The sequence below is a fragment of the Pristiophorus japonicus genome, chromosome 3 (genome assembly GCF_044704955.1).
Source record: "Pristiophorus japonicus isolate sPriJap1 chromosome 3, sPriJap1.hap1, whole genome shotgun sequence".
Lineage (NCBI taxonomy): Eukaryota > Metazoa > Chordata > Chondrichthyes > Pristiophoridae > Pristiophorus > Pristiophorus japonicus.
In genome coordinates, this window is record NC_091979.1 from 323475185 (window position 1) to 323493347 (window position 18163).

The following is an 18163-nucleotide window of genomic DNA, read 5'->3' on the forward strand; positions in this document are numbered from 1 at the left end:
AGAGAGAGAGAGAGTTTCAAATGTGACCTTTTATACAGAGATTGAAATTCTCCAAAAATCTTTTTGTAAAAAGTGATGAATTCCTCCTGCCATTTAAAAACTCTTCATTGAAAAATTAAAATTCCACCCCACATCCTGTCTTCAGAAGTCGTATATCAAAATTCCCATTTGGATATTATACTGTGTTCCCACTTCAAATTACTTATGGTCCCATCCTTCGTGTGAATTTAAGCGTGTTGGGATTTTTTGTATTTTAAGGCACTATGTAAATTCAAACTGTTGTTGGATTGTAACAACATTTTTAGAGTGAATTAACCATGAACTTCCTTAATTTAGGATATAACATAAAATATTTGATTACACATTTTGAATTTATTTAAATTAAATGTATACCCAATTATCATAAATATAATTCGAACTCTCTTCTATGCAATTTTTTTCAAAAATCCTGCGCTAGAAGTTCCCATTACAGCCTCTTTGGGACAGAACTGGAGCAGAGAGGAATGGTCTCCTTGATGCCCCCGTGACACAATTCCTAATCCCGCAGTCAGTACTTTGGGTGGGCTCCCATACCACTTTCAGCAAAATAGGTGAGCCCACCTCAGCCTGGAGGTGGGGTGTGATATGGCATTTTTGCCACAGCATAAGTGGGCCAATTATGAGCGCGAAATTCTTTTTTGAAATGCTACCGCTTCAAATTTATCACTTGCCCGGTTGCAGTCAGTCGCCCTGTGCTCGTTAGCCATACAGAACCCAACCTTTGAAGAGACAACACTCCTAAACACCCTCACGTCCTGGCACAATAATACGCCTTCATGCAAGTGCACATAGCACTTAAGGCAACTGGTGGAAGTTCCAGTGGTGACATCTTTTTGACAGTCATAGAAACATAGAAAATAGGTGGAGTAGGCCATTCGGCCCTTCGAGCCTGCACCGCCATTCAATGAGTTCATGGCTGAACATGCAACTTCAGTACCCCATTCCTGCTTTCTCGCCATACCCCTTGATCCCCCTAGTAGTAAGGACTGCATCTAACTCCTTCTTGAATACATCCAGGGAACTGGCCTCAACAACCCTCCGTGGCAGAGAATTCCACAGGCCCACAACTTCCTGGGCGAAGAAATCTCCCCCCATCCCGGTCCCAAACAGCCCACCCCCCATCCCCAGACCGTGAACCCCGGTTCTGGACCTCCCCAACATTAATAAGAACATAAGAACATAAGAATTAGGAACAGGAGTAGGCCATCTAGCCCCTCGAGCCTGCTCCGCCATTCAATAAGATCATGGCTGATCTGGTTGTGGACTCAGCTCCACTTACCCGCCCGCTCCCCATAACCCTTAATTCCCTTATTGGTTAAAAATCTATCTATCTGTGATTTGAATATATTCAATGAGCTAGCCTCAACTGCTTCCTTGGGCAGAGAATTCCACAGATTCACAACCCTCTGGGAGAAGAAATTCCTTCTCAACTCGGTTTTAAATTGGCTCCCCCGTATTTTGAGGCTGTGCCCCCTAGTTCTAGTCTCCCCGACCAGTGGAAACAACCTCTCTGTCTCTATCTTGTCTATCCCTTTCATTATTTTAAATGTTTCTATAAGATCACCCCTCATCCTTCTGAACTCCAACGAGTAAAGACCCAGTCTACTCAATCTATCATCATAAGGTAACCCCCTCACCTCTGGAATCAGCCTAGTGAATCGTCTCTGTACCCCCTCCAAAGCTAGTATATCCTTCCTGAAGTAAGGTGACCAAAACTGCACGCAGTACTCCAGCAGCAGCCTCACCAATACCCTGTACAGTTGCAGCAGGACCTCCTGCTTTTTGCCTCTTTCTGTGATGGCCGCAAGTCAGGAGCAGACACAAGAATCGCCCATGTCCATTTTGGCTGGAATTTGGCAAGATAACAAAAAGAAAATGTCCGAGACCCAGAGTAGTCAGGTGCCGACCGAAATACTGTCCCCATCCACCCAGGCAATGCTGCCAAAACACTGCCTGGGTCACGGTATGTCAGTCCTCCACTCATTTAGCTACCCCCCATGCCAGACAATCTTGTGGGTCCGTGCCGACCCAACCTGACCTGTTTGGAGACACCAGGAGCTAGCCAATGCAGGGAGAAGCGCGAGCCATCCCGAGAGGGCGACAAAATCAAAGAGGGCAAAATCGACGTCACTGGAATCCGGGTAGTGAAGGCTACTGAAGGCTGGTGGGAGAAGAAAACTGAAGGAGCTGTCTCAGGGGAACGGCTCTACAAGCAGTTGGAATTCAAGCAGATTGAGTAAAGTTTGAATTCCAACAGGAAGATGCATCAAACAGGAAGAGGCATGTTGAAGGACACTTGAGTTGGCCAATCAGCGAATGGTCATTTTATCTCCGGCCAAACAGAACTGGACATTTGGCTGTCAACTGGGATCAGTTTGTTTGAGAAATATAAGAACTTCGAACAAAGGAATTTTCTCTCTCTAGAGCTTGGAACAAGAAGACCGGAAGGAGGTGTTGGAAGATAGCCGTCGAACAAGTGGAAGGAAATACGCGCAAGGTATACATTCGGATGGACTGATCACCCATTGAATTACACTGAGACAGTTTTAGCATAGTCATTTTTAAGAGGCATGACCAGCTAACTTAGGAGTAATTGTACGTAACTGGGGAATTAGGATAACTGTAAACAGTTCGATATATATACCATTGTGAGAGAATTGTGCATAACCAATTAACGTAGCATAATATACATTGTGAAGTTTAAGATTGTTCAAATTGTAAGTAACTGGGAGAATTGGGGCATGCGAATCTAAAATCGGTAAGCTAGAGATTTGGGGTTTTGGTTTTTGATTTTAAATCTGTATGCGGTAATGTTGAACTTGTAACATTTAGTCATTTTTAATCTTTTTAATACAAGTCCATTGGAAAATCTCAGTGTTCTTCCAAGTCTTGATGTTCGAAACCCGCAGGAAGAAATCCGACAGTAGCTGATTGGTGCCGTATCTTGGAGTGAGGTCGAGCCCAGTGGAGGGTAGGGACCCAGGAGCGGGAGGAGCGGCCATCGGAAGCGGAGGTCGGGATCGGCATGGAGCGGAGGTCGGGATCGGCATGGAGTGGAGGTCGGGATCGGCGAGGAGCGGAGGTCGGGATCGGCGAGGAGCGGAGGTCGGGATCGGCGAGGAGCGAGGTCGGGATCGGCGAGGAGCGAGGTCGGGATCGGCGAGGAGCGGAGGTCGGGATCGGCGAGGAGCGAGGTCGGGATCGGAGGTCGGGATCGGCGAGGAGCGGAGGTGGGGATCGGCGAGGAGCGAGGTCGGGATCGGCGAGGAGCGGGGGTCGGAAGCGGCGAGGAGCGGAGGTCGGAAGCGGAGGTCGGGATCGGCGAGGAGCGGAGGTGGGGATCGGCGAGGAGCGGGGGTCGGAAGCGGCGAGGAGCGAGGTCGGGATCGGCGAGGAGCGGGGGTCGGAAGCGGCGAGGAGCGAGGTCGGGATCGGCGAGGAGCGGGGGTCGGAAGCGGCGAGGAGCGAGGTCGGGATCGGCGAGGAGCGGGGGTCGGGATCGGCGAGGAGCGGAGGTGGGGATCGGCGAGGAGCGGGGGTCGGAAGCGGCGAGGAGCGAGGTCGGGATCGGCGAGGAGCGGGGGTCGGAAGCGGCGAGGAGCGAGGTCGGGATCGGCGAGGAGCGGGGGTCGGAAGCGGCGAGGAGCGAGGTCGGGATCGGCGAGGAGCGGGGGTCGGGATCGGCGAGGAGCGGAGGTCGGAAGCGGAGGTCGGGATCGGCGAGGAGCGGGGGTCGGGATCGGCGAGGAGCGGAGGTCGGAAGCGGAGGTCGGGATCGGCGAGGAGCGGAGGTCGGGATCGGCGAGGAGCGAGGTCGGGATCGGCGAGGAGCGGAGGTCGGAAGCGGCGAGGAGCGAGGTCGGGATCGGCGAGGAGCGGAGGTCGGAAGCGGAGGTCGGGATCGGCGAGGAGCGGAGGTCGGAAGCGGCGAGGAGCGAGGTCGGGATCGGCGAGGAGCGAGGTCGGGATCGGCGAGGAGCGGAGGTCGGAAGCGGAGGTCGGGATCGGCGAGGAGTAGAGGTCGGGATCGGCGAGGAGCGAGGTCGGGATCGGCGAGGAGTAGAGGTCGGGATCGGCGAGGAGCGGAGGTCGGAAGCGGCGAGCAGTGGAGGTCGGGTCCGGCAAGTTCTGAAGGTCGGAAGTGACAAGGAACAGAGGTCGGGACCGACGAGGCCCAGGAGCAGTGAGGTCGAGGCCCAGGAGTGGCACAGCGTGGACTAACAGTGGGGTCGGGGCCTAGGGAAGGCGCAGTATGGGCCAACAACGAGTTCGTGAGGCCTAAACTGCATCCTATGAATCCCAGAGAGCAAGGACCTGCGGGAAAGAGGAAGGAGGACAGTAGGAGTACGTTTGTGTGTATCTTCTCGGCCCATGCTGCGGAGCCTGATCTCCAGTCACCTTGGACCCTCTTGCCACTGGACCACGACCTTGCTCCGTCAAGCCCGTGGGTAACTGGTGTGCAATGGCCACCACACGTTAAAAGAACTCACGCACAGGCATCTTCCACCCTTTAAAATGAAGTTCGGGATCTGGCAGGTCAAGAGCCTCATGGACAACCCCAACAGCAACAGACCGGAATGCCGTACTGCTATCATTGCCCGGGAACTCAGACGTTTCGACGTAGACATCACTGCCCGGAGCGAGACCCGGCAGGCAGGGGAAGGCCATCTCATGGATCAAGGTGGTGGTTACACTTTCTTTTGGAAAGGTAAACCAGAAGGTGTCCGCCGCCTTCATGGGGTAGGTTTTGCCATAAAAAATGAGCTAGTGGGCCGTCTCAGATACTCCCCTTGCGGGATTAACGAATGCCTCATGATGCTTTGGCTCCCCCTAGCCCGGAACCAGTGCGCTACGGTCATCAGTGCGTGTGCCCCAACACGGGAGGCTGCAATCGAGACCAAAGAGGAATTCTACTCTAACCTTGAACAATCCCTGTCCCGAGTCCCAATGGGCGACAAGCTGATCCGCCTCGGAGACTTTAACGCCAAAGGACACATACCTCTGGGGAGATGTGGTCGGCAGAGAGGGGTGTAGGGAAAACCAACTCCAACGGTACCCTCCTCCTGACGAAATGCTGAGAACATGGTCTTATCAAACCAACACCTTGTTCTGTCAGAGAGACAAGTACAAGGCTTCATGGCAACACCCTCGATCCAAGTACTGGCATCTGCTCGACTACATCATCGTCCAAGCGAGATGCCAGAAGGACATGTGCATCACCCGCGCCATGACAGGAGCTGACGACTGCTGGATGGACCACCGTCTAATCTGCTCGGTCATTTCAATCAATGTAGCTCCAAAACAGCGGCAGCAACAGAAACAATGCCGCAGGTAAAGCATCACTGGAGCACTCAAAGGCCCCGCTAAGAAAGCTCTATTCAGCCAGTGCCTCACAACCAACCTGACGACTCCCAGTGACCCAGTGATGCAGAGTGCCCACAACGCCTGGTCTGCCCTCAAGGTTTCCATAATTAGCACCTGTGAAGAGACGCTCGGTCACTCGACCAGGAAACATCAAAACTGATTCGATGAGAACGACCAGGAGATCCAGGAGCTAACAAGCCGCAAGCACAAGGCATTCTTGAACTGGAAACAGCAACGCAACTCGAGGGCAAGAAAGCAGCTCTACAGACGTCTGAAGGCCAAGGTCCAACAAAAAACTCACGACCTAAAGAACAAATGGTGAGTGGAGAAAGCACAGGAGATCCAGCAACTAGCGTGGATTCTCAAGGCCACCTACGGCCCAAGCACCCAAGGTCCGACCCCACTATAGGCCAAGAACGGAGAGATACTCATCAAGGACACCGATGCAGTCAGTGGCCGCTGGAAGGAGCACTTCAAAAATCTCCTGAACGGAGACTCTGTCTTCGAAGTGAGTACGCATCATGCTACCCGCCACCACCTCAGCACAACCCCAGCCCTGCATGAGCTTGAAAAGGCCATTCGACAACTGAAGAACAACAAGGCCCCAGGAGCAGATGGAATCCCCTCCAAAGCACTAAAACATGACAGAGAAGCACCATTGGCGTGAATACATGAACTCATTTCTCTTATTTGGAAGGAGGAGAGCATGCCAGGGGATTTCAGGGACGCTGTAATCGTGACCATCTAATTGCGGTAATTACAGAAGAGTTGCCCTGCCTGTCACAGGGAAAGTAATCGCAAGAATCTTCCTCAATCACTTTCTCCCTGTGGCTGAAGAGCTCCTCCCAGAGTCGCAATGCGGATTCCACCTACTACGTGCCACAATGCACATGATCTTCACCGCGTGTCAAATGCAAGAGAAATGCAGGGAACAGCACCAACCTCTGTACATGGTCTTTTTTGACCTCACCAAGGCCTGCGACACTGTCAACCGTGAGGGACTATGGAGCATTCTCCTCAAATTCGACTGCCCTCAAAAGTTTGTCATCATCCTCCGCCTGCTCCACGATGACCTGCAAGCCGTGATCCTGACCAATGGATCCACCACAGACCCAATTCACGTTCGGATTGGGGTCAAGCAGGGCTGAGACATCGCACCAACCCTCTTCTCGATCTTCCTTGCTGCAATGCTCCATCTCACCCTCAGTAAGTTCCCCGCTGGAGTGGAGCTAATCTACAGAACAAACGGGAATCTGTTCAACTCCGTCGCCTCCAGGCCAGATCCAAGGTTGTCCCATCCTCTGTCATTGAATTACAGTACGCAGACGACGCTTGTGCACACTCGGAGGTCAAACTCCAAACCATCAACACCACCTTCACCAAAGCGTACGAAATCGAGAGGTGACATCACAGCCAAGCTGGTAAGTGGTTGGCTGTTCGACTGGTAAGTACAACGCTCTTTTAGACTGACTTTTAGAATGGTTTAATTGGCAGCGAACTACTAAGTGGCTGTTTGGTGTTTAAGTAAATTTTAGTAAGTAAATTAATTTAAGGGTTAAGTCATGGCAGGAGAGCTTGGACCCATGTCATGCTCCTCCTTTGCTATGTGGGAAGTCAGGGACACTTCCAGAGTCCCTGACTACTATGTGTGCAGGAAGTGTGTCCGGCTGCAGCTCCTGACAGACCGCATGACGGCACTGGAGCTGCGGATGGACTCACTCTGGAGCATGCGCGATGCTGAGAATGTTGTGGATAGCACATTCAGTGAGTTGGTCACACTGCAGGTAAGGGTTAGGACAGATAGTGAATGGGTGACCAGGAGACAAGGCAAGAGCAGGAAGGTAGTGCAGGAGTCCCCTGCGGTCATCTCCCTCCAAAACAGATATACTATTTTGGATACTGTTGGGGGAGATGACTTACCAGGGGAAGGCACCAGCAGCCAGATTCATGGCACCATGGGTGGCTCTGCTGCACAGAAGGACAGGAAAAAGAGTGGGAGAGCTATAGTGATAGGGGACTCTATTGTAAGGGGAATAGATAGGAGTTTCTGCGGCCGCAATCGAGACTCCAGGATGGTATGTTGCCTCCCTGGTGCAAGGGTCAAGGATGTCTCGGAGCGGCTGCAGAGCATTCTGGAGAGGGAGGGTGAACAGCCAGTTGTCGTGGTATACGTAGATACCAAAGATATAGGTAAGAAGTGGGAAGAGGTCCTACAAGCTGAATTTAGGTAGCTAGGAGTTAAATTAAAAAGTAGGACCTCAAAAGGTAGTAATCTCTGGATTGCTACCAGTGCCATGTGCTAATCAGAGTAGAGGGAGCAGGATAGTTAGAATAAATACGTGGCTTGAGCAGTGGTGCAAGAGGGAGGGATTCAAATTCCTGGGACATTGGAACCAGTTCTGGGGGAAGTGGGACCTGTACAAAAGGGACGGTCTGCACTTGGGCAGGACTGGAACTGATGTCCTGGGGGTAACATTTGCTAATGCAGTTTGGGACTGTTTAAACTAATATGGCAGGGGGATGGGAACCTATGCAGCGAGACAGGACAAAGTAATATGGAGTCAGAAACAGATGGGTAGAAAGGTAAAAAGCAATAGTGGAAGGCCGAGTAAACAAAGGCAAGAAACAAAAAGGGCCACACTACATCATAATTCTAAAAGGACAAAGGGTGTTAAAAAAAACAAGCCTGAAGGCTTTGTGTATTAATGCAAGGAGTATCCGTAATAAGGTGGATGAATTAACTTAGCAAATAGATGTTAACAGATATGATGTGATTGGGATTACAGAGACGTGGCTCCAGGATGATCAAGGCTGGGAACTCAACATCCAAGGGTATTCAACATTCAGGAAGGATAGAATAAAAGGAAAAGGAGGTGGGGTAGCATTGCTGGTTAAAAAGAGGAGATTAATGCAATAGTTCGGAAGGACATTAGTTTGGATGATGTGGAATCTATATGGGTAGAGCTGCAGAATACCAAAGGGCAAAAACGTTAGTGGGAGTTGTGTACAGACCTCCAAACAGTAGTAGTGATGTTGGGGAGGGCATCAAACAGGAAATTAGGGGTGCATGCAATAAAGGTGCAGCAGTTATAATGAGTGAATTTAATATGCATATAGATTGGGCTAACCAAACTGGAAGCAATACGGTGGAGGAGGATTTCCTGGAGTGCATAAGGTATGGTTTTCTAGACCAATATGTCAAGGAACCAACTAGGGGGAGGCCATCTTAGACTGGGTGTTGTGTAATGAGAGAGGATTAATTAGCGATCTCGTTGTGCGAGGCCCCTTGGGAAAGAGTGACCATAATATGGTGGAATTCTGCATTAGGATGGAGAATGAAACAGTTAATTCAGAGACCATGGTCCAGAACTTAAAGAAGGGTAACTTTGAAGGTATGAGGCGTGAATTGGCGAGGATAGATTGGCGAATGATACTGAAGGGGTTGACTCCAATGGCAGACATTTAGAGACCGCATGGATAAACTACAACAATTGTACATTCCTGTCTGGCGTAAAAATAAAAAAGGGAAGGTGGCTCAACCGTGGCTATCAAGAGAAATCAGGGATAGTATTAAAGCCAAGGAAGTGGCATACAAACTGGCCAGAAATAGCAGTGAACCTGGGGACTGGGAGAAATTTAGAACTCAGCAGAGGAGGACAAAGGGTTTGATTAGGGCAGGGAAAATCGAGTACGAGAGGAAGCTTGCAGGGAACATTAAGACGGACTGCAAAAGCTTCGATATATATGTAAAGAGAAAAAGGTTAGTAAAGACAAACTTAGGTCCCCTGCAGTCAGAATCAGGGGAAGTCATAACGGGGAAGAAAGAAATGGCAGACCAATTGAACAAATACTTTGGTTCGGTATTCACTAAGGAGGACACAAACAACCTTCCGGATATAAAAGGGGTCAGAGGGTCTAGTAAGGAGGAGGAACGGAGGGAAATCTTTATTAGTTGGGAAATTGTGTTGGGAAATTTGATGGGATTGAAGGCCGATAAATCCCCAGGGCCTGATGGACTGCATCCCAGAGTACTTAAGGAGGTGGCCTTGGAAATAGCGGATGCATTGACAGTCATTTTCCAACATTCCATAGACTCTGGATCAGTTCCTATGGAGTGGAGGGTAGCCAATGTAACCCCACTTTTTAAAAAAGGAGGGAGAGAGAAAACAGGGAATTATAGACCGGTCAGCCTGACATTGGTAGTGGGTAAAATGATGGAATCAATTATTAAGGATGTCATAGCAGCGCATTTGGAAAGAGGTGACATGATAGGTCCACGTCAGCATGGATTTGTGAAAGGGAAATCATGCTTGACAAATCTTCTGGAATTGTTTGAGGATGTTTCCAGTAGAGTGGACAAGGGAGAACCAGTTGATGTGGTGTATTTGGACTTTCAGAATGCTTTCGACAAGGTCCCACACAAGAGATTAATGTGCAAAGTTAAAGCATATGGGATTGGGGGTAGTGTGCTGACATGGATTGAGAACTGGTCGTCAGACAGGAAGCAAAGAGTAGGAGTAAATGGGTACTTTTCAGAATGGCAGGCAGTGACTAGTGGGGTACCCACAAGGTTCTGTGCTGGGGCCCCAGCTGTTTACGTTGTACATTAATGATTTAGACGAGGGGATTAAATGTAGTATCTCCAAATTTGCGAATGACACGAAGTTGGGTGGCCGTGTGAGCTGCGAGGCGGATGCTTTGAGGCTGCAGAGTGACTTGGATAGGTTCAGTGAGTCGGCAAATGCATGGCAGATGAAGTATAATGTGGATAAATGTGAGGTTATCCACTTTGGTGGTAAAAACAGAGAGACAGACTATTATCTGAATGGTGACAGATTAGGAAAAGGGGAGATGCAACAAGACCTGGGTGTCATGGTACATCAGTCATTGAAGGTTGGCATGCAGGTACAGGAGGCGGTTAAGAAAGCAAGTGGAATGTTGGCCTTCATAGCGAGGGGATTTCAGTACAGGGGCAGGGAGGTGTTACTACAGTTGTACAGGGCCTTGATGAGGCCACACCTGGAGTATTGTGTACAGTTTTGGTCTCCTAACTTGAGGAAGGACATTCTTGCTATTGAGGGAGTGCAGCGAAGATTCATCAGACTGATTCCCGGGATGGTGGGACTGACCTATCAAGAAAGACTGGATCAACTGGGCTTGTATTCGCTGGAGTTCAGAAGAATGAGAGGGGATTAAAATTCTGACGGGTTTCGACAGGTTAGATGCAGGAAGAATGTTCCCAATGTTGGGGAAGTCCAGAACCAGGGGTCACAGTCTAAGGATAAGGGGTAAGCCATTTAGGACCGATATGAGGAGAAACTTCTTCACCCAGAGAGTGGTGAACCTGTGGAATTCTCTACCACAGAAAGTAGTTGAGGCCAATTCACTAAATATATTCAAAAAGGAGTGAGATGTGGTCCTTACTACTAGGGGGATCAAGGGGTATGGCGAGAAAGCAGTAATGGGGTACTGAAGTTGCATGTTCAGCTATGAACTCATTGAATGGCGGTGCAGGCTCGAAGGGCCGAATGGCCTACTCCTGCACCTGTTTTCTATGTTTCTATCTTTACACTAAACATCCGTACGACAAAGGTCCTCTATCCACCTGTCCCTGCCACGATTGGCCTTGGACAACATGGACCATTTTCCATACCTCGGGAGCCTACTGCCAACAAGGGCAGACCTCGATGACTAAGTCCAACACCACCTTCAGTGTCCCAGTGAGGCCTTTGGTCGCCTGGGGAAAAGAGTATTTGAAGACCAGGACCTCAAACCCAGCACCAAGCTCAGGGTCAGAGCAGCAGTGATACCCGCCCTTCTTTATGCTTCAGAGACATGACTATGTACAACTGGCACCTCAAAGCACTGGAGAAGTATCACCAACGCTGCCTCTACAAGATCTTGCAAATCCATTGGCAGGATCGATGCACCAACGTCAGTGTTCTCGCTCAGGCCAACATCCCCAGCATCGAAGCACTGATCACACTCTATCAGTTCTAATGGATGGGCCACATCGTCCGCATGCCTGATACGAGACTCCCAAAACAAGTGCTCTACTCTTAGTTCCGACACAGCAAGCGAGCCACAGGTGGGCAGAGGAAACTCTTCAAGCACACCCTCAAAGCCTCCTTGAAAAAGTGCAACATCCCCACCGACACCTGGGAATTCCTGGCCCAAGACATTTCAAAGGGGAGAAGCATCCGGGAAGGCGCCGAACACCTCGAGAACACTGCCGGGAACAAGCGAAGGCCAAGCGCAAACAGTGGAAGGAGCACACGACAACCCAAGCCCCCCACCCACCCGTCCCTTCAACCATCGTCTGCCCCACCTGTGACAGAGACTGGGACTCATCAGTCACCTGAGAACTCATTTTTAGAGTGGAAGCAAGTCATCCTCGACTCCGAGGGACTGCCTTAGAGAAGGCGGCAACTTACCCATCCATATCTTACATCCCATGGCACATCACCCACCCACACACATCAGACTGTGCTAGAATGCACACTCTACTGCATCAGGGATGTGATTACTTCGAGTAAGTTCATGGCGTTTTGCCGGATAAAAGTTAGCTAACTGCCTTGGAAGAAAAGCTGAAGCAGATATAATGAATGAACGTTTGCTTTAAAGATATTGGGAGTGTTTATCCCATTCAGGTGGCTGAAATAATTTTGGTTTTACCTCAAAGGAAGCCTCATTAAGGGCGAGGAAAGACAAGCATCTTCCTCACATTTCCAAGAAGGCTCATGGATTTATTCAACAAGTTCACTGCCAACAATTTTATTCAATCCCACAGAAGCTAAACCCCACCAGTATTGCCCTGCTCTGTTGCGCGGTGTGGCCCAGATAGAAAAACTGCGCTTGAAGAATTATTAGCACCTACTAATGAACTAACTGCTTTAGCTAGTATTTTATGCATGAAACTGCAAAGGTCACATGAATAGCTTCTGCTGGGAAAAATGAAACAGTTCAGTCTTGTTGTGTCCTTACACTCTACTGTAAATCAACACGAGGCACATCCTGGAGACAAGGTCACTCCATGACCTGAACCTTTATTCCCAGAACCAAGGAGTGATGACCCTGCGTGGGACCTCCCTTTATATACCTGGATGATCAGGTGAGGAGTGTCTCCCACAAGTTCACCCCCTGTGGTCAAGGTGTACATTTCTTAGGTGTATACAGTGTTGTTACACGAAGGTTACAGTTATGTGAAGGTTACATACATGACATCACCTCCCCCCCAATGTCTTTGGGTCAAAGATTGAGTCTTTCAGGCGGTCGACGCTCTCTCGTGGAGCGCCGCAGTTGGGGCTCTGGTTGTTGAGCCTTGGTATGCGTCTCTGTCACCTGTGGTGATTCCGGCCTGTCCGGGCTGACCGCAGAGACTGTACATGCTGCTGAATGTTCTTGTTGCTCATTCACTGGCGGTGGTGTGGGCAGCATCTCGTGATCTTCCTCAGTGTCCTCAGTGTCCATGCTGAACCTTTTTTTTACTTGATCCAGATGCTTGCGACATATCTGTCCATTGTTAAGTCTGACCACTATGACCCTATTCCCCTCTTTGCCAATTACAGTACCCTCAAGCCACTTGGGCCTCAAAGCGTGATTAAGAACAAATACAGGGTCATCGATTTCTATCCATCTCCCCTTTGAGTTACGGTCATGGCACTCATTTTGAGACTGGTGCTTGCCCTCAACAATGTCTGACAGGACTGGATGAATGAGGGACAGCAGAGTTTTAAGTGTACGTTTCATGAGTAGTTCCGCGGGCGGCACTGCCGTGAACGGGACCTATAGGCCAGCAGGAGGCGCGATAGGCGGCATTGAAGGGAGGGTCCTTGAATCCGGAGCATGCCTTGTTTTATGATTTGGACCGCACGTTCCGCCTGGCCATTGGAAGCTGGCTTGAACGGCACTGTCCTGACATGTTTGATGCCATTACCCGACATGAACTCCCGGAATTCATAGCTAGTGAAGCATGGGCCGTTGTCGCTAACCAGGATGTCCGGCAAGCCGTGGGTCGCAAAGACCGCACGCAGACTCTCCACTGTGGTAGATGTCGTGCACGAATTCAATATGATGCACTCGATCCATTTCGAGTACGCATCAACAACGAGGAACATTTTCCCCATGAACGGGCCCGCATAGTCTATGTGAATACGTGACCATGGCTTGGTGGGCCAAGGCCACGGGCTGAGTGGGGCCTCCTTGGGGGTATTTCCCAGCTGGGCACACGTCGTGCACCTGCGAACCCAGTGTTCCAGATCTGCATCAATTCCCGGCCACCATACATGTGACCGGGCAATGGCCTTCATTAGCACGATGCCTGGGTGCTCGCTGTGGAGTTCCCTGATGAATGCTTCCCTTCCCTTCTGGGGCATGACTAACCGGCTGCCCCAAAGTAGGCAGTCGGCTTGGATGGAGAGCTCATCCATCCGTATGTGAAACGGTCTGACCACCTCGGGGCATGCTCCGTGTGCGGGCGCCCAATCCCCAGTCAGGACACATTTCTTAATCAAAGATAGGAGGGGATCTCTGTTGGTCCAGATTTTGATCTGGCGGGCTGTGATGGGGGAGACTGCGCTGTCGAAAGCATTGACAGCCATGACCATCTCAGCGCTTTGCTCCGCTGCCCCCTCAGTGGTGGCCAGTGGGAGCCTGCTGAGCGCATCAGCGCAATTTTCGGTGTTTGGCCGGTGCCGTATGGTGTAGTCATATGCAGCCAGCATGAGAGCCCATCGCTGTATGCGAGCTGACGCATTGGCATTGACAGCTTTACTGTCAGACAAAAGGGATGTTAGCGGCTTGTGGTCCATTTCTAACTCGAACCTTCTGCTAAAAAAGTACTGGTGCATCTTTTTCACCCCGTAGACACATGCGAGTGCTTCCTTTCCAACCATCCCATATCCCCTTTCTGCTTGGGAGTGCGACCTGGAGGCAGAAGCCACAGGTTGGAGTTACTCTGCTGTAACACGCACCCAACCCCATAGGATGATGCTTTGCATGTCAAAACCAATTTCTTACAGGGGTTGTACAAGGTCAACAGCTTATTAGAACAAAGCAGGTTCCGCCCCCGATTGAAAGCCCGTTCCTGACAGTCCCCCCAAAACCAATCGCAACCCTTACACAGGAGCACGTGTAGCGGTTCCAACAATGTGCTAAGTTTAGCAGAAAGTTCCCGAAATAGTTCAATAGTCCCAGATATGAACGCAACTCCGATGTGTTGCCGGGCCTGGGCGCGCGACGGATCGCCTCCGTTTTGGATTCGGTAGGCCGGATTCCGTCTGCGGCAACCCTCCTGCTCAAAAACTCGACCTCTGGGGCCAAAAACACACACTTGGTCTTCTTTAGTCGCAGGCCTACCCGGTCCAGTCGGCGTAGCACCTTCTCCAGGTTGTGGAGGCGTTCCTCGGTGTCTTGACCCGTGATAAGGATGTCGTCCTGAAACACGATTGTTCCGGGGATGGATTTGAGCAGGCTTTCCATGTTCCTTTGAAAGATAGCGGCTGCTGAATGAATGCCAAACGGACACCTGTTGTAGACAAACAGCCCCTTGTGCGTGGTGATGGTGGTCAGTAGCTTGGATTCTTCGGCCAGTGCCTGGGTCATGTAGGCCGAAGTGAGGTCCAACTTGGTGAACAGCTTGCCGCCTGCCAGCGTGGCAAAAAGATCCTCCGCTCTCGGAAGCGGGTATTGGTCTTGTAGTGACACTCAGTTGATGGTGGCCTTATAGTCGCCACAGATCCTGACTGAGCCATCCGTTTTTAGGACAGGGACGATGGGGCTTGCCCAGTCGCTGAATTCAACGGGCGAAATTATGCCCTCTCTTAGCAACCTGTCCAACTCACTCTCAATTTTCTCCCGCATCACATAAGGCACATCTCTAGCTTTATGGTGCACTGGTCTGGCGTCCGGGGTGATGCGTTTCACAACTTTGGTGCCTTTGAAAGTCCCGACACCAAGTTGAAATAGTGACTTGAACTTTTGTAGGACCTGTGAGCATGAACTTCGCTCCACAGATGAAATGGCGTGCACATCCCCCATTTCCAGTTCATCTCGGCTAGCCAGCTCCTCCCCAAAAGCATGGGACCATTTCCCGGGGCAATCCAGAGTGGCAGCCGGTTCTCTGAACCATTATGTGTGACCACCAACATTACACTGCCTAGCACTGGGGTGATCTCTTTGGTGTACGTCCGTAGTTGCGTGTCAATGCGTTCTAGTTTGGGTCTGCTAGCTCTGAGTGGCCATAGTTTCTCGAATTGTTGGACACTCATAAGTGACTGGCTGGCCCCTGTGTCCAGCTCCATGTGTACCGGGATGTCGTTTAATAGTACTCTCATCATCAGAGGTGGTGTCTTTGTGTATGAGCTGTGGATGTTTGCCACCTGAACCCGCTGAACTTCAGCATCCATTGCTGTGTCCCAAGCATAACTCTGTCTTGCAGACCCCTCTTGTGGTTCATCCACTTCGTAAACCAGCCTCGCTGTGGGCTTCCTGCACATTCTGGCTAAATGTCCACTCAAGTTACAATTTCTGCAGATGAATTGTTGAAACCGGCAGGTCTTCGCAGCATGTCTGCCCCCGCACCTCCAGCATGAGCTGAGATTGTTGTGAACAAAAGAGCTGTTACCAAGCATTCCTCTCTGATTGTTTCTTTGATTACTCTTGAGCACTCTGTTAGTGGGCGTCAGTGGCCCCATCCTGGGACATATTATCCACCGTGATGGTGTAAATGTCCGTTCAACCTGCCATTGTCTCTGTTGAGGACGCACCCTAGAGGTTGTTACTGCCTGGTTGGTGTCGAATTGCCCTTGCCTGCCTGCGGGGTTCTGAGTCGCGTTAACTATGTTAACTCCCTGCTCCATCGCCACGTTGGGAGCAGAGTTGCACGCCTATATGATCTTGGTTTCCTCCTCCCCCGCCATGAAGGTTTGAGCCATCAACACCGCTGCTTCCAAGGTCAAGTCCTTGGTCTCAATTAGCTTCCTAAAAATTCCGGCATGACCAATGCCCTCAATGAAGAAATCCCGTAACATCTCCCCCCTGCAGGCGTCTGTGAACTTACAGAGGCTGGCCAAGTGCCGAAGGTCCGCAACAAAGTCCGGTATGCTCTGCCCTTCCCGACGTCCGTGCGTATAGAATTGGTGTCGGGCCATGTGTATACTGCTCGCCTGTTTGAGGTGCTCACCGATCAGTTTGCTGAGCTCCTCAAAGATCTTGTCCGCTGGCTTCTCGGGTGCGAGCAGGTCTTTCATCAGCGCGTACGTCTTAGGTCCACAACTGGTCAGTAGATGCGCCCTCCGCTTGTCAGCCGCTGCCGCTCCCAGCCAGTCCTTCGTGACAAAGCTCTGCTGGAGCCTCTCAATGAAATCGTCCCAGTCCTCACCAACACAGTACCGTTCCTCTGTGCTACCGGTGGCTTTTCTCGTGAGTCGTTGATTCCCGTTTCTCGTCGCCAAATGTTGTGTCCTTACACTCGACTGTAAATCAACACGAGGCACATACTGGAGACAAGGTCACTCTGTGACCTGTACCTTTATTCACAGGACCAAGGAGTCTTGGCCCTGCGTGGGACCTCCCTTTATATACCTGGATGCCCGGGTGAGGAGTGTCTCCCACAAGTTCACCCCCTGTGGTCAAGGTGTGCATTTCTCAGGTGTATACAGTGTACAGTGTTGTTACATGAAGGTTAGTTACATGAAGGTTACATACATGACAAGTCTAAACCACTTTTAGGGTTCGTAGCAGTTGTGCTGTCACAGTGACTCCCCCTTTTCAGGTCTGATTTTTACAAATAGTAATGTCAACCTCACCTACATATCCTCAGACAGCACACAGCCCTTAAATGCCTCAATCTTCCATTGATCAATGTAATATCTCAGAGAACAAGCAACACTTAATCCCTTCACATGACAAATTCTTTCAAAACCTTTAATGAATCAACATTTTCAGAAGATTAAATAGAAATTTCCTGCACAAACCAGCAACGGAACAGGATGGATTCCATCCGTCATTTCATTAATAGAATTAAAGGTTTCTTAGCTCTGTTTAGTGCAGCACTTTTAGCAGAATTCCTAATTAATGCCAGAAACAGTCAGCAACTTTGATAAATCTACATCGAATGTTTTCTGCAGCAACCCGCTGGGAGCAAGCAGGAACATCTAAACAGCAAAGAAGAAATAAAAAAACACGAGGGGGGGGTCACTGCATTCTCCAGAAAGAAGACGTTCAATATGTGAAAGGTTCATTCTCGTAGAAAGAGATATGCCAGGATTTCCTTTTTATTTAAATCTCAACGTGTGAGCAATAAGGAGTTTATTTAAATTCCTGCCAAGTTAAAATGGCAAATTATTTCAGAATGCACAACAAAATTTAATGGGGTAAAATGTGTAAAGATTGGCTGAGCTGAGCTAGTTACATCCAAGGCGACAGACTCGTGCCTCCTCGGTGCTAACACTCAGCAGCGGGGAAACAACACTCTTTTCTGACACACTTACCTTTGAGCATCGCTCTTCCAGGGGATGCCCCTGACGGACTTGGAAGCGCACTTCTTGCCCCGGTGGCTGTGGTTGCTTCTAGCAGGGCGCCAGCCACGTGGTCCGAAACAGCAGTCCTGTGCAGAGTGGCACGGAGCTCGGGCACAGCGTCATGGGCACATAGTTTGATGCAAGTCCCACTCCCAGAACTTCTGTAGATGACTGCCAAAGCCAAGATCTTTCTTGAAGGATGCAGAAGATAATGGAATGATCCTGTTGGCCCTACTCCT

The 18163-nt window shown here is 50.2% G+C and overlaps 1 protein-coding gene across 1 annotated transcript in view; it reads right to left on the minus strand.

The window, feature by feature from the left end:
* Positions 1–17919, minus strand: part of plce1 (phospholipase C, epsilon 1) — a 276550-nt gene extending 258631 nt beyond the window's left edge. The window contains exon 1 of the mRNA XM_070876961.1: positions 17895–17919. Within this exon, the coding sequence (XP_070733062.1) occupies positions 17895–17904 (10 nt within the window). The 5' untranslated portion in view covers positions 17905–17919. The remainder of the gene's footprint in view (positions 1–17894) is intronic.
* Positions 17920–18163: the final 244 nt, after the last annotated feature.